Here is a 16,005-nt window from a genome sequence, read left to right on the forward strand (position 1 = left end):
AAAAATGTGGCCAACAACTTTTCTTTGTGATGACCTACATCTGTAACTTAATTAGTTAAAATAGACTGTTGTTCACCTTTTCATATTTTTTTTTATATATCTTATATTTTTATATCCTTCTAAAAATGGTTCAATCTTTATTGTTACAAGCATCCAATGAACAGCTTCACTTGAAAAAAAGAATTTTCTGACTATTATTTCTTGCATTAAGCTTTAAAGTATTAATTGTGTACTGGCAATGTTTTAGCAGAAGTAAACAGTCCAGTCAATCATCAATAATTATTTTGTAGGATGTGTGATTTGTCTTCCTGGGTTGTATTCAAAGAAAGTGAACCACATCATGCTTCAGTATTTACAGGTTGTCAAAAAATAAAAGAAAAAGCTAAAAGAAGCTGATATTTTTAATATGCACAAATAAAAAACATTTCTGGTGGTTTTGTTTTAAAATGCCAAATGTTTACCCAAAGCAGAGATGCAAAAAGAGGCATCAAGTTTGTTCCTGCAGGAGGAGCCTGGTTTCACAAACACTGGATTAGGCACTATCCAATGATGATGCTCACAAGATTATTCCAGCAGCCTCTAAAAAAAGCTTTCCCCTTACTCTGCACTCAGACTGTGGTAGCCCAAGAAGCCTCGCTGAGCAGATTCAGCTGCCTGCTGCATGTGGTGATGATATTTTACCGAATACTTCTCCTGTTATCTGGTAAGGTTTTCTAATTGAAGTTCCCTGCTTGTGAGGCAACTGTAAATGAAGACTGGAAGTGCTATTTAAAGAATACAGAGGAAGCTAGAATAGGTTTTAGTGATGTGTGTTTGGCAGGCAAAGTGATTTAGTGAAAGAGAGCAGGAGCTGATGAGTTTTGCGATTTTTAACTCACAATGTTAACTAGATTTTACAACACTCTAAATATAATACGATGTTTAGGTTGAGTCTAACCTTTTGTTTATGAGACATAACAATGACGTTAGTCCTATGTGTCCTAGTTACTAACAAATCTCTGTTGGTTTTACAGTGGCAACAGAATGATGATGATCTGGTGATTAAAATGGTTGTAAACAAACAAAAAAGGATAAAAAGAATGAATGACTTTACTTTTAAAGTTAGCAAGAGAAAGTTTTATGTGAAACATTTAAATCTATTTGTAAATCAGCAATGCTGTTGAGATTTTACTTTCTCCACTGTGTATAAAAGGCCACTTTCAGACTACACCATAAGATCTGTGCACAGAGAGATTGAGAAGTTTTTTCCTCCTCTTCTATTGTTTATTTCTCTTTGCAGTGGCTGTGGGACCTGTAACAGCACATGGTTCCCAGCGGACAAAAAGAGGGTTACTTGAGCTTGCAGGAGCCATCAAATGCAGCACTGGGAGATCTGCTTTGGCTTACATGATGTACGGATGCTACTGTGGGCTGGGGGGTCAAGGGTGGCCCCGTGACAAGACAGACTGGTAAGACAGTTCCTGACTCTCTTACCTTTCTTACATAATAGTATGCCTCTGCACCTGATGACAACTTTCACCAAACTTCTAGCAAGCGGACAGGTTTGTGCATGCAATATGAGCAACAAAGCATTTAATTCAGAGTGCATTTGTGTGTTTTCACTCTTCACTGCAGGGATGGAATGTACACATTATTTCCTCTTCTTGGTTGAACTTAAGTTTTCCCCTTCCAAAATAGGTGTGAGCAGTTTTTGTTTCCGACTCTGTCCACCACACCACAAACACTGCACAGTGGGTTTGAAGGAGTGAGTGATGCCCATATTCAGAACATTCATGTGGTCTGACAGGGACCTTGAAATAGGTCCACACCCAAATCCTAATTACTACCTCTTTGTTTTCCATCTTCACCACTAGACATCTCACCCATTAAAAACAATCTGACTGCCAAGTAAGTTTAGTGAAAAACCAAAGTATGGATCCTGCCCTACTTTTAAAATAGCTGTGGCATCCCTTTGCCACCCACCTTTACTGCTGTAATGACCCATTGCAGTCCAGACGGATATCAGCCTTGAGAGTCATGCATTCAACATCTTGTGTCTGTAGGTGTTGCCACAAGCATGATTTCTGTTATGGAGATGCCGAACATCTTGGCTGCCATACCAAAATGGCCCAATATAATTGGACGTGTGAGGACAGCAAAGCTGAGTGTGGTACTGAATTTTACATTTTCTAAGTAAACACACCTTCATATGATTGAAGAAAACATTCATGTTTCCAGTATGTATTCTTTGGCTCTTTACTGGCATAATTTAATCACAAAACAAATTTCCCAAACAGCACATAATTAATCAGATTTCAGAATTAGTGATAAATGGACTAACCTTCTAGAGCCATGCCAACCACTCAAAGCGCCTCACACTAGAGCCACATTCGCCAAATCACATTCATCAACGTGCACACATTCAAGCAACAATACACAGATTGGTAAGCAACTTTAGGTTAAGTGTCCTGCCCACACACCGACAAGTGGGAGGAGAAAGCTGGAATCAACCCCACAACTTCATTTTGATGAATCTCATCAAAATGCAGGGTCTTGCAAAAGTATTAACAAGCCTTCAACCTTTTCACATGTCATGTTCAAACCGCAACCTTCAATGTAAAGTATTTTTGTAGGATCGTATGTGATAGACCAACCACATTAATGGAAAGTGGAAGGAAATTTATTCCTGGTTTTCAACGTTTATTTTTTTGTACATATAAAACTCTAAAAAATGTGACCTAAATTTGTTCTTAACACCCACTAATTCAATACTTTGTGAAACCACCTATGGGGTAATTCTCTACCAGTTTTGCTCTAGAGACTGAAAATTTTGCCCATGGCTCTTTCCAAAATACCTTAAGCTTTGTCAAATAGGGTGGAGAATGTCCATGAAGATATATTTTCAAGTCTTGCTGCAGATTCTTGATGGCAATTAGGTGCACACTTTGACTGTCCCATACCTGTACAGGAATAAACACTATATTACCAAAAGTATTGGGTCACACCACCAAATCATCATTTTCCGGTGTGCAGGTGTATAAAGTTTGGTAGGAAGAAAATAGACTTGCTTGTGCAGAGTCCTGACCTGTAATTCATACACCTCTGGGATGAATTAGAGCAGAGGCTGCAATTCTGGTTTTCTGATCTAATTATAAACACACTCCTAAACGTTGTGGAAGATGTTTACAAATAAATTTGCTATTGCTAGGAAGGGGGAGTTCATGTTATGAAAACATGTTTTAAAGCATGTTATGAAAGCATGTTTTATGCAGCAACAACAGGAAAGAAATCTACCTATGTTTAAAAGGAAGCATAAATTCCACTATCTTGTTTTAAGTCTGGGCTGAACAAAGTTGTAGTGTACTTTGATCTACAGTACGCTAATCCATTGCTGTTGTCCTGCTGAAAAGTGAACCTCGATCCCTGTTTCAAGTCTGTTGCGGACCCTGAAAGATTTTCAGTTTCCTACAGCATGATTCTGCCACCATCATGTGCCATCATAGTAAAGGTGTGCATGTGGTGATGGTGTGCTCCTGATGATGTGCAGTGTTAGCTTTCTGCTACTCACAGAGTTTTAGCATGTAGTCCAGAAAGTATAAACATTTGGTCTTATCTGAGCTGGTCACCTGTCGGTCTAGGTGAACTCCCATTTATTGATAAGTTTGCAGTTGTGTCATACTTTTTGCAGATGGTGCAATTAGCTGTAATTTACATGGGTGACTTCTAAAGGCGATTTTATGATTTTATTTAGGGGCTATCAGATTCAAAGAGGTCAGATAGAAATGAATGCCACATTTTCAAATTTAAATTTTAACTTTTTGTTAGTCTATCACATAAAATCGTAATAAAATATATTGAAGTTTGTTTTAACATAACAGAATGTGAAAAAGACTTGAGTCCTATAACCATTAAAATTGCAAGCAGTGTAGAATATAGAATAGTTTACCATAATAAAAGTGGACAATTTAAAGGTTTTCCATTATGTTAATGTCATTTATCTTTGTCTATCCTTTCCATTTCAGAGGATTTAGAGGACAAATGTGAGAAGTTGTTATGCAAGTGTGACAGAGAGGCAGCCAAGTGTTTGAGAAAAGCACCTTTCATCCGGAAGTACGCTGTATGGCCAGACTTCATGTGTGGCTATGACAACCCGACGTGCAACATATACTGACGCAATCAATACATCTTCGTGTCTTGTGTGCCTTTTTGTAAAATACCATAATAAATACATCAAAAAATTTTTAATTGTTATATTTTCACCATCAACAGTGTTTTAATGAAACATAGAGACACGTATCAAGTTAATAGTTATGTAAAAGATTATTGGTTTAACAAAAGAAGAAAATTCTATTAATTCTTTAAGAAATGCCATTAAACCTTTTCCCTTTCTAGATTACACAAAGATTAAACTTTTGCATTCCTCTTTTTGGCTTGAAGGTTGAGTGTTAAGAGTAAAAAGATCAGATTGCCACTCCTCACAAAGCAACATTTGTATGTTTTATATGCAGCCCAGAGCTCCACTTCTTGTGTTTTGTCAGAGTTTTGGTATTGACATCTTTCCTTGGGTCCTTAAAAGCAGTGGGAAGTTCACTAAGCTAAAGGTCTGAGCTACTTTAAGTCTGCATTTAGATAATCGTTGGCACTTATGTGTTACTGCCAAATGGAGTGTCTGCTGTTCAGTGGTCAGCTCCGTGTAAGGGTTCAACAAAATCACAACATTGTTACAGTTTGTTGAGCAATAACTTTCCAATGAGATAGTGTATAGCTGTCAGGTGATGTCATTTACTATTAATGTTATGAAATCTCAAGGACAATATTGGTTTTCAACAGTTTATTTGATTCTTTTCAGAAGGTAGTGAAACTTTCCTCCCATGCAGTCCCGCACACAGTGGGGAGAAGTTCTAACATCACTAAGCCAATATCAGCTTATTAGTTTGCATGAAATCTACATGTTCACCACTAGATGATGCCAAACCCACAATCAACACTGTAGGTCAAAACACCCAAATGTTTAACAAGAGTTTGTTTCTGAAATACATTTTATTTATAGATTTTCAGATTCTAAATCCACCTACAGGTCCTTCTCAAAAAATTAGCATATTGTGATAAAGTTCATTATTTTCTATAATGTAATGATGAAAATTTAACATTTATATATTTTAGATTCATTGCACACTAACTGAAATATTTCAGGTCTTTTATTGTCTTATTACGGATGATTGTGGCATACAGCTCATGAAAACCCAAAATTCCTATCTCACAAAATTAGCATATTTCATCCGACCAATAAAAGAAAAGTGTTTTTAATACAAAAAACGTCAACCTTCAAATAATCATGTACAGTTATGCACTCAATACTTGGTCGGGAATCCTTTTGCAGAAATGACTGCTTCAATGCGGCGTGGCATGGAGGCAATCAGCCTGTGGCACTGCTGAGGTCTTATGGAGGCCCAGGATGCTTTGATAGCGGCCTTTAGCTCATCCAGAGTGTTGGGTCTTGAGTCTCTCAACGTTCTCTTCACAATATCCCACAGATTCTCTATGGGGTTCAGGTCAGGAGAGTTGGCAGGCCAATTGAGCACAGTGATACCATGGTCAGTAAACCATTTACCAGTGGTTTTGGCACTGTGAGCAGGTGCCAGGTCGTGCTGAAAAATGAAATCTTCATCTCCATAAAGCTTTTCAGCAGATGGAAGCATGAAGTGCTCCAAAATCTCCTGATAGCTAGCTGCATTGACCCTGCCCTTGATAAAACACAGTGGACCAACACCAGCAGCTGACACGGCACCCCAGACCATCACTGACTGTGGGTACTTGACACTAGACTTCTGGCATTTTGGCATTTCCTTCTCCCCAGTCTTCCTCCAGACTCTGGCACCTTGATTTCCGAATGACATGCAGAATTTGCTTTCATCCGAAAAAAGTACTTTGGACCACTGAACAACAGTCCAGTGCTGCTTCTCTGTAGCCCAGGTCTGGGGAATGCGGCACCTGTAGCCCATTTCCTGCACACGCCTGTGCACGGTGGCTCTGGATGTTTCTACTCCAGACTCAGTCCACTGCTTCCGCAGGTCCCCCAAGGTCTGGAATCGGCCCTTCTCCACAATCTTCCTCAGGGTCCGGTCACCTCTTATCGTTGTGCAGCGTTTTCTGCCACACTTTTTCCTTCCCACAGACTTCCCACTGAGGTGCCTTGATACAGCACTCTGGGAACAGCCTATTCATTCAGAAATTTCTTTCTGTGTCTTACCCTCTTGCTTGAGGGTGTCAATAGTGGCCTTCTGGACAGCAGTCAGGTCGGCAGTCTTACCCATGATTGGGGTTTTGAGTGATGAACCAGGCTGGGAGTTTTAAAGGCCTCAGGAATCTTTTGCAGGTGTTTAGAGTTAACTCGTTGATTCAGATGATTAGGTTCATAGCTCGTTTAGAGACCCTTTTAATGATATGCTAATTTTGTGAGATAGGAATTTTGGGTTTTCATGAGCTGTATGCCAAAATCATCCGTATTAAGACAATAAAAGACCTGAAATATTTCAGTTAGTGTGCAATGAATCTAAAATATATGAATGTTAAATTTTCATCATGACATTATGGAAAATAATTAACTTTATCACAATATGCTAATATTTTGAGAAGGACCTGTAGATGTTACTCAGAGCCCTGCTCTTAGTAACTGAGTGAGGAAAACACAGCCTCTTTGTTTAGAGTGCTCAGCTTGTAAGTTTCAACCGAAATGGGAGATGTAGTTAATGTAAAGCATCCAGGTCAGAATTGAAACTGAATATCTGGGTTAAGGCACACACACAGTTGGTGAATTGTGTACAACCTTAGCTGTGCACAAAGTCTGGAATTGTAAAGTACAAAGATAAAGTGATTTAAAGTTCTGAAGTAATTTTTTCTCTTTTGTTTCCTTTTCCTGTTTTTCATTCATCAGAAAGTTTGATGTGTTCCATTGTTTCTCTTTCTTTTTGAAGTGGTAAGTGATATACTTATTAACTGGCATCTTAGAGACAGCAGATATTTAAGTTTTAAAGATCGCCAGTAGAGCTTTTCATAGCAAAAATAATTAAATTATGAAATTTTAAATATATAATTAAGTCAAGCCAGTGAAATGGACGTGTTCAAATTAAATTACATACATTCCAATTAATCCTATTTATAATGCAGTGCTGTGAAGTTAATTTTATAATGCCAATTTTAACAATATTATATATTTGAGGAAGCCCAGTTGATTGCGTGAAGTCACTGACCTTACACCAATTCCTTATCCTGAGCAAGCATGAGGTAACAGTAGAAAGGAACAACTTCCTTTTAACAAGAAGAAACTGGCTGGTGAAATTAAGGTAGATGCATTTTGCTCTGTGTCACCCTGAGGTAACCTTATGCAAAATTTAAAACCTTCAATATTTCAACTCCATTTCTTAATCCTTTACTCCATTTGTTTCCAACATAAAAAAATGTGTCTAAATGTGTCTAAAACTTCTCTGGAGCAACTCTGAGGAAAAGGTGTTTGAAGAAATGCTAGTCACATATCCTACAACATTATTTAAAAATGGGAGCTATGGCAGAGCTGACAGAAACCACTTTATTCCTTAATCTACCTTTTTACTCTAAAGCTGAGAGCCACATGGCACACAATACAGTCTTGGAGAAAATGATACCAACTTAAACATATGCATGACAAATCATCTACTGGAATGAGATCTGTAGGTCTTTCTTGGCATCACACTGGGGCGAGTTATATGTGGTTTGTAAACAATTTGTAGAACCAAGGTAAATCATGTCTCTAAAAGTACTAAAAGCATGTTATGAAAACATGTTTTATGCAGCAACAACAGGAAAGAAATCTACCTAATATGTTTAAAAAGAAGCATAAATTCCACTATCTTGTTTTAAGTCTGGGCTGAATACTTTCTGAACTGAAATGTTTCATTTATGCAACAACAAACTTTATTCTACTCAGAAAACTGACACCCAATGAAGTCTAAGTTGGGTTTCATATTGACGTATTTTAAGCTGAACCAGCAGCATGCAGACCTCAAATGTCAAAGATATTTATGGAAAAAGCAAATATACTTGCTATCTTATAAATACAAACTACATCTTCCACTTAGTTAGGGTTTGTGAAGGAAGAATTTAATTAAAAGACTTCTCATAATTACCTGAGTCAAAGTCTACAATATTCTAATGAACAGACTGCTAATTCATGTGGTTTATCCAGCATTTTATCTCACAGATCTCAGTTTAAGCATCCACAATCTGTAATGTGTTGTGGATGTTATTAAAGCTTCTGCACAAACTGCAACCCTTGTCAAAGTAGTTGCTATGATCACAACTTACTTAAATAAATCGTTGTCTTAATAAATTGAATATGGTACTACATTATCAAAAATGAATCGGAGAGGCTGCCGCATGGTGCGTTACCCAAGAAACTGCACTACTCCGCTCGATTGCGGCTTGTTCGGGATGCATGATTATAACAATTTTCATAGGTTGATATGAAAGGATGCAAGCAATTCTAAATGCAATACGGTGTAAAATCAGTTGAGTAAATTATTAGTGTTTACACTGCTAGAATGTTTCAAATGCATCCTCTGTTTCACCTAGTGATATAAACGGATGTGGAGATAAAAGGCACGGACGGGGTTCGAACCCGCGATCTTCGGTTTACGAGACCGACGCCTTACCACTTGGCCACCGCGCCTGCGCCGCATCGAGGTGCGGTTGCTTTTTTGAAGATATGTAGATGTACCATTTTTGTTATTTTTTATGGTCTATAGGAAGAAAACTGTGAAACACAGAACGTTCAACGATTACAATCCACAGACGTTGATTTACAGCCGTAGTATTAAAGTGTGAGATCAACAACAACCAACAAAAGGTGTTATAAAGAAAGTACTGTTGTGAGTTGGCCACAAGAGAATGCTGTTGTCTTCCGTCTGAGATTTTCGTTGCAGTTCACTGGCGGCCTTCTGTTTCTACCGTGAGAATTTCTGCTGTAGGCTCGAGTTTATGTGTGTTTTCCATATCGGTTAAACAGGGTTCACTTCTGTTATCAACAATAACACAATGTTAGGCAACATGTTAAAAAAAAACATGAAATAAGTGTAAAAATATTTTTCGGCCGGCGTCCAAATACGTTTTTGTGATGCCATGAAATAGGTTCTAATCTATGAAGATTTCATTTTTAATTCCTTACAGTGTATCCATCACAGAAAGAAAAGTATGGCACAACAGCAACGCCACCAAAACATGACCGTTCACCTTAACTGACAGGGCAGGTAACGTAAGAAGCACGTCATTCAGAGAAACTGTCGAGATTTCCATCAATATATATGTTTAAATATGTCTAAAAAAAGAGAATCATTAAGCTTTTTGAAGGTTTTGTGACGCATGAGGTACAACATGAATGAGGCATTGTCTGCACCTTTTCCTTGTCTTTCTTTGCAATACAACAGAGATTAATCTTTGATTGTGCAGCATGTGTGTGTGTGTGTGTGTGTGTATGTGGTATAAGACGTCCCAGAGGCTATATGAAAAAATCAACAAAACCTGTTTTGTGTACAAAGAATTTGAGTTTTTACCTACTTAGAGTAAATTGTTATAGTAGCTCCAAAATAAAATGGGTCTTTTTAATTAATCCTAAACTGAATTAATAGATCTCAGCAATTTTGAGCTTGTGTCAAAGTTTGTTGTTTTGTTGTGTTACACAAAATGTTTTCTTTGTGCAAAATATAATCATGCCCAGGCTGGATATGATGATAATAAGGAGCATCCTTGATTGATTAAAAATGGTTTTAAATTGTAGGAGCCCTCTGCAGTGATGCATTTCTGTAACCTAAGGAATCCTGTCAGAAATCCCATGCATCTGGGGCATTATTCTTCATGCAAAAAACATTGGGCAGCTCATTCACTCAGAGAATAAGAAGTATTTCTGTAGCAGTCTATTTAATTATTTATCAGTTTGTTGTGGTTAAACCCTTGTTCCTGAGTTGTGCTGCATGGGAATTTGTACTCCTGGATCTGTGAGAATATCTGTTTTTGTCTTAGTACACACAAACACACACACACACACACACACACACACACACACACACACACACACACACACACACACACACATATATATATTACACTACAGTGTCTGTATTGATTTAGCAGCTCTTTTGGCATCATTTTGTAATTACAGCGCCTTACTTGGTAGAAACTTACCCCCTGCTGATAACAAATGATTATATTTATAAAATAAACTTCTACTATATATCAAACATTTGCAGTTTTAATCATATGTACTTGATCAGGATTAAAAATGGAGGTTGTAAACTGATTATTCTAAGATGCTATGGGCTATTAGAGGATTTTTTTTGGTGATTCTATGTTGAACTGCGAGCTAAGGAATGGACTCCAATACATGAGTAATAGCCTTAATTAAAAAGGGAACATTTCAGTTTTCAGTGCTGCCTTTTCAATAACTTAGAATCCTCCTGTTAATAAGGATATTTTTTTACAGGCGGACTATAAAAGTTGTCTAGCTTGTTAGATATAAATGTATAAACCAGTTTTAAAGTCATGTTGAGATGTTTTCATTTCAATTTTCCTTAATTTCCAACATTTTCCTTCTCTGACACTTTGGACCAACTAGTAATTTTTTTGCTTTGTTTTGTTATGCGCAGTTTGATTGCTTCACAATGAATATTAGATCTTTAAAGGAGAAGCACTGGTGGGTACTGTTGTCATATGAGTTGTAAAATAAACTCACCAACCACTTCACTTGATGCACCTTGCTAATACTGGGTTGGACCCCGTTTTGCCTCCAGAACTGCCCCAATTCTTTGTGGCTTAGATTCAACAAAATGCTGGCTAGAGCTTCACAAGATATCTCAAATGTACCATCTTTGTAATGCCATTGTGAGCAATGTTAACATCAGTTGAGTGTCTTACAGTATTTGTTTGCTAATACATGCCATGTTTCATCCATACCTATTTCCCATGTCAGTAAGATATTCAACCTGTTGGATGGACGCCACTTGATACAGATTAAAGTGCCTATGATGCTAAAACACACTGAGATGGAAGCCAGGAGTTTGGAAAATGGGAATTTATCACAACTGATATTGTGATTGCAATAACATCTAAATTTACCTTTATTGCACGATTTTATGCATGATGACATGATGGCATCTCGCAGCTGTTGCAGATTTCTTGGCTGCTCATATTTGATGCAAATGTCCCATTCTACTACATCCTAAACAATGATCTAAATTCAGATCTGGTGACCATTGAGTACACTGGAGTGCATTGTCATGACACATTGTGCTCAAGAAACAAGTTTGAGATGGTCAGAAGTAATACTCACGTAGGCTGTGGCCTTTAAATTATGTTTAGTTGGTACTAAGGGCCCCAAAGTATGCCAAGAAAATGTCCCTCACACCATTATACCATCACCACCAATCTGAACCACTGATGCAAGGCAGGATGGACCCTTGCTCTCATCATGTTTACACCAAATTCTGACCCTCCCATCTTAATGTTGCAGCCTAATCGAGAGTCATTGGAGCAAAAACTTGTATTATTTGTTATTGTCCAATTTCGAGGAGACTGTGTGAATTGAAGCAGGAATTTACTGTTCTTAGGGGGCAGGAGTGACACCTGGTGTCGTCTCCTGCTGCTATGGCTCATTTGTTTCAAGGTTTGATTTGTTGCACATCCACAGATAGTATCTTACATACCTTGGTTACGAGATACCATCTGTGAATAAAAAGTGGCCATTTGAGCTACTGCTGCCATTCTATGATCTCAAACGAGTCTCTGGCATCTGCATCAGCAATTCATTTTCATCTACACAACTGATGCTCACTGGATGTTTTCTCTTTTCTGGATCCTTCTCAGTACGCATGAGAGATGGCTGTGAAAGAAAATCCTATCAGACCATATTGTTCTCCATATTGATGCTCGCTTTAAACTTCAACAAGTTGTCTTCACCACATCCTGAGGTTTGAAGGCATTATGTTGCTGCAGTGTGACTTGGTGAGTTGGTATTTGTGTTAACAACCAATCAAGGTGTACCTAATAAAGTGGCCAGGGAGTGTATTTCGTGTTTTTTTATTATGTCACATAGGATACTTCGTTGTGGAACAGAAATTAATGTTTGTGAAAGTGCATATTCTTCTTTTTCCCCCAGAAGTTATACTTCTAATTAATAAAAATGTCCTTCTTTTTATTGAGAACCCTGATAGTTAGGGTTTTTTCTGGTATTAATGGCTGTAGTGGTTGTTCTGCTCTCAGGGAGATAGAACTTTTTAACAGTTCTTATAACCTTTTATCTGGTATCGGGTAATTTTGTTTTTTGTTTATGTCCTCAGTGAGACCATAAAGATTATGGGGTCTTTTGTCTTTTCTTGATTCAAAGTAGGAACTTTTCTTGCACAATAGAAAACCATGACTGACTGAGGAGACCTGAGTGCTCCAGTTGTGGGTATGTTTTAAATTTTGATACATTACTGATGCCCCCAGGTAGAGACACATTCCTACACCAACTGAAATAAAATACTGAAGATGGAACTCACAAAACAGTGCAGTCTTCTCATGTCCTTCCAACACTTTGACACCAACTTTTCAATTTGTTGCTCCATTTAAATTTTCAAAACCAACACACCCAGGAACAGGCTTGACCATCAAGTCAATTAGATGTGAGCAATTTGTGAGCTGTTAGCTCACTAATGTGCTCTAATATTAGTGGGAACTTTATAGAACAACTGTATTCACACTGAGAACAAATTACGCTAAAGTGGACTCTATTAGGTAAATTCTGAAGGCAGTCAATTGCCCTGGATTTAATGTAGGGGTAAAAGAGCGAAAGGGGCTGAATACATCTGCATGCCACACTTTTCAGATTTGAATTTGTAAAAAATTTGAAAACCACGATTGCTTCAACTTCACAGCTATGCACTACTTTGTTAGCATAAAAAATTACATCAAAATATAATAAAGACTGGTTGTTTTGGAGACAAAATGTGAAAAAGATTAGGAGGGATTAATACTTTTGCGAAGCACATTAATTTCCAATTTCCTCTGAATAGAACAGGAAACATAATGGAGACACAGTTCCCTCTACATTACTCTGAAATATTGAATTGGGTAAGACAAACTTAAGATTTATGTACATCAGCATAAAAGAGTAAGAATGCAAACCTGTAGCACAGTTAGTAAGCATGACCATTTCCTTGCACCACAAGCCTTTGCTGGTGCAGCTTGTGGAGAAAACAGGTCATTGTAAGGAGCGGTATTCTGGATCTGACCCCGGTCACAACTCGACGCCCAAGTATGAAATCTAGTTGAAGGGTGAGCAGCTGATAAAGCTGCAATACAAAGAGAATATTCTTTCTCCCTCTCTTTCCAATTTTTTCTTGTTGCCCATCTTTCCCTTTTTGTTTGCCATTAATCCACTTAACAGAGCTGCTGTCACAACTTCATTTAGTGGATAAATTAACATTTTGAAGTGTAGAATTTTGAGATAAATTCAGTTTCTGTGTTCTAAGAATTTTACTCAATTTGTGTCAGCTCTGCTCCGTTTAGTCTTTTTAAAAAATTTAACCATTTAATTCATGCTTAGAAATTTGATGCTTCTCCTCATATGGCAACAGCATCGTGTTGATGCTGTTGCCATATGTACAACTTGATTGTGCTGACAAGCATCTGGTCCTAGTTTTCTCCAAGAAAGTCCCACAGTTTGAGCTGTAATACAAAGCAAAAATGCCTGTCCGTCAACAACGCTCTTGGGCAGCTTTATGAATAAGAGAAAGCATTAAAGAGCGACAAATAGGGATGCACTCAGTCAAGGCGGACCACAGGAACAAGGTGAAGGCAACAGGCTGCTTTTATTGGTGAATTAAAGAATTTTGTTGATCAAAATAGTTACTATTATACTAGATGGGCTCAGGTTTTAAAACCTAAGCAGAACTAAGAGGAAGAAAAAAGAAATGCTTCCACTGGACTTATCAGAGGAATCTTGTGTTTAATTTTGTTTGTAAAATTAAAGAGCGGCAATAGACTTTTATTACTGTTTACGTTTTATTTCAATAACAATGACTTGAACACTAAAAAAGAAGTTCAAATGATTGATATGTATAATGGACACAGTTCTAAATTATTTTTGAGTGACAACACAGATGTGCTTTCAGTTAAAAAGAGCTTAAAATCCAATCGGTTACAACATCTAAAGAAATCATACCACTTGGAAAAATTATTGGTGAGTTTTTTAGCCCAGTCTTGTTGAAATCAAAGGACAGAAAGCTGATTTTGATTTTATTTTTTAATTTTTCCTGGACACCCAAGGAATTCTGTGAAAAATAAATGTGGTCGCTTAATCTGCAGCTTGGAGAAGGAAAACAGCCAGTCCAGCATGTTCAATACCCCCCTGCTGGGCGGCCCATGAGCCCGTCGATATGTTGGTTTGATGTTGGATAGAAAATTAGAACCCCCCACAACAAACGGAGGGCTGGAACAGAGAGACTGGAACAGAGACAGAGAGGATGGAAAGGGAACAACCATCGACAGATGGAGTCTGTTGTGATTAAAGATGGCGTCACTCTTCACTGCAGACCACGAAGGACTGTATCCGATCTCTAAAGAAGTGGTGGGAGTTGTCTGCGGTTCAGCTCATCAGAACCATGAAGAACACAATGTGGTATGTCAGCAGGTATGATGACTGCGTTAGCAGGGATGGAAACAGCAACTATCCATTGTTTTGTGCATCGGTCTATTGTGTCTGGTAACGTTTTTTATGTCAATGCCCTGCTGTTTGGTTGCTTCCTTCCTCTTGTTGAAACAAAGTCCTTCATTTGATTTGACCACTGAATATATATCCCATAAATTGACAGCTAACAATAATAAATCAAGGTTTGAATTTGTTTTAATGCTGGCAGATGTCAGGTAATTCATTGTTGTCTTGTTTAGCATTAACCACCTTAGCACCATAAGAAATGTAGGCCTTTTATTAAACATTTTCCCTTTTTGTGACTTTAGGTACAATGCAAACATGATATTCAGCATTGAGAAACTCAAAGTCTTCAAATTGCTAAATCCTCTGTGCCAAATACACTACAAGACTTGTTAGTCATGATCTATTCAGCCTTGAGAAAGAACAGCGACAGGACTCCAGAATACATTTTCTGAAAGTCTTATGATATTAATCTTAGGATCATTTTCAAAAGCTTCAACAAACCCTGAATAGGTCTAACATTCTTTACATAAAACCCGAATGTCTAAACAATAAGTAATCATCTCCTTTTAATTGTTGCAGTTAAACTTTGTATCATAAGCGATTCTCAGTTCAAAGTTACTTGCAAAAAGCATAATATCATTTGTTGTTCTTCAAGAAAGCTAGTTGGAAAAATAGAGATCTCTATTGTGTGAACTTAGAATAAGAGCATTCTTCTAACTGATTTAATGGGCTTTTGTTCATCAGCGAGTCTTCAGCTGAGATAAGCTTATTTCAGCCAAATCCTACAAGAAAATCTAAATCCACAGTGACAGGTGGAACAAAAGAGCCATGAATGGACCAGACTGGGAGACATGAAGTTGTCTTCTGGTGGTACTTTGCTGCAGCTAGATAAATGAAAACAAAGGGACACTTCATGAGATTTATTTTTGAAAGATAACCGTTTCTTTTTACTGTGTAGGGAGATATAATTGCTTTTTTTGGTCAGGGATATAGTATTCTTACAAATTAGTTTGAATAATGACTAAACATTCAAAAGAATTATCCCAGATGCTCATCTAGTATCGTCTGCATGCTATGGACCTCCAATCGGCCATACGCTTTGAGGCCTCATTTCCAGTTAATAGAAAAGGGTCCTTTTTAATTTACTTTCTACACTGAATTGTTCCAAGTTACAGTATTCTATAGTATGATGAAGGAAGAGCTTCCATGCACGTTGCGATTACAGCCCAACACACATCTATAACATGACATACTCATAAACAAACAATTTGATACCCATGTACTTAACCGTTGCTTAGCCTATC

At 37.6% G+C, this 16,005-nt stretch overlaps 2 protein-coding genes and 1 non-coding gene across 4 annotated transcripts in view; 2 read left to right on the plus strand and 1 right to left on the minus strand.

Moving 5' to 3' along the window:
• The first annotated feature begins 593 nt into the window (after positions 1-593).
• LOC124864859 (phospholipase A2-like) lies at positions 594-4,218 on the plus strand. The gene is made up of 4 exons (XM_047359801.1): positions 594-703; positions 1,280-1,448; positions 2,043-2,149; positions 4,002-4,218. The coding sequence occupies exons 1-4, from the start codon at positions 670-672 to the stop codon at positions 4,148-4,150; spliced, it is 459 nt and encodes a 152-aa protein (XP_047215757.1). The 5' UTR covers positions 594-669; the 3' UTR covers positions 4,151-4,218.
• Positions 4,219-8,611: 4,393 nt separating this feature from the next.
• Positions 8,612-8,683, minus strand: trnat-cgu. Its single transcript has one exon. It is a non-coding gene; the product is annotated as a tRNA-Thr (tRNA).
• Positions 8,684-14,439: 5,756 nt separating this feature from the next.
• The window catches only part of LOC124864934 (axin-1-like), a 54,295-nt gene continuing 52,729 nt past the window's right edge, over positions 14,440-16,005 (plus strand). The window contains exon 1 of one of the 2 annotated variants that reach the window (XM_047359882.1): positions 14,440-14,677. The gene's annotated coding sequence lies outside the window, so the exon portion shown is untranslated. The remainder of the gene's footprint in view (positions 14,678-16,005) is intronic. The other variant, XM_047359883.1, reaches the window with a different exon arrangement.

This window comes from Girardinichthys multiradiatus, chromosome Y (assembly GCF_021462225.1).
Source record: "Girardinichthys multiradiatus isolate DD_20200921_A chromosome Y, DD_fGirMul_XY1, whole genome shotgun sequence".
Classification (NCBI taxonomy): domain Eukaryota; kingdom Metazoa; phylum Chordata; class Actinopteri; order Cyprinodontiformes; family Goodeidae; genus Girardinichthys; species Girardinichthys multiradiatus.

Coding starts and splice junctions, on each gene's coding strand:
- LOC124864859 (XM_047359801.1), top strand. CDS start 670: ATGATATTTTACCGAATACTTCTCCTGTTATCTG. Junction 1,449..2,042: donor CCCCGTGACAAGACAGACTG/GTAAGACAGTTC, acceptor TTGTGTCTGTAG/GTGTTGCCACAAGCATGATT. Junction 2,150..4,001: donor GGACAGCAAAGCTGAGTGTG/GTACTGAATTTT, acceptor TTTCCATTTCAG/AGGATTTAGAGGACAAATGT.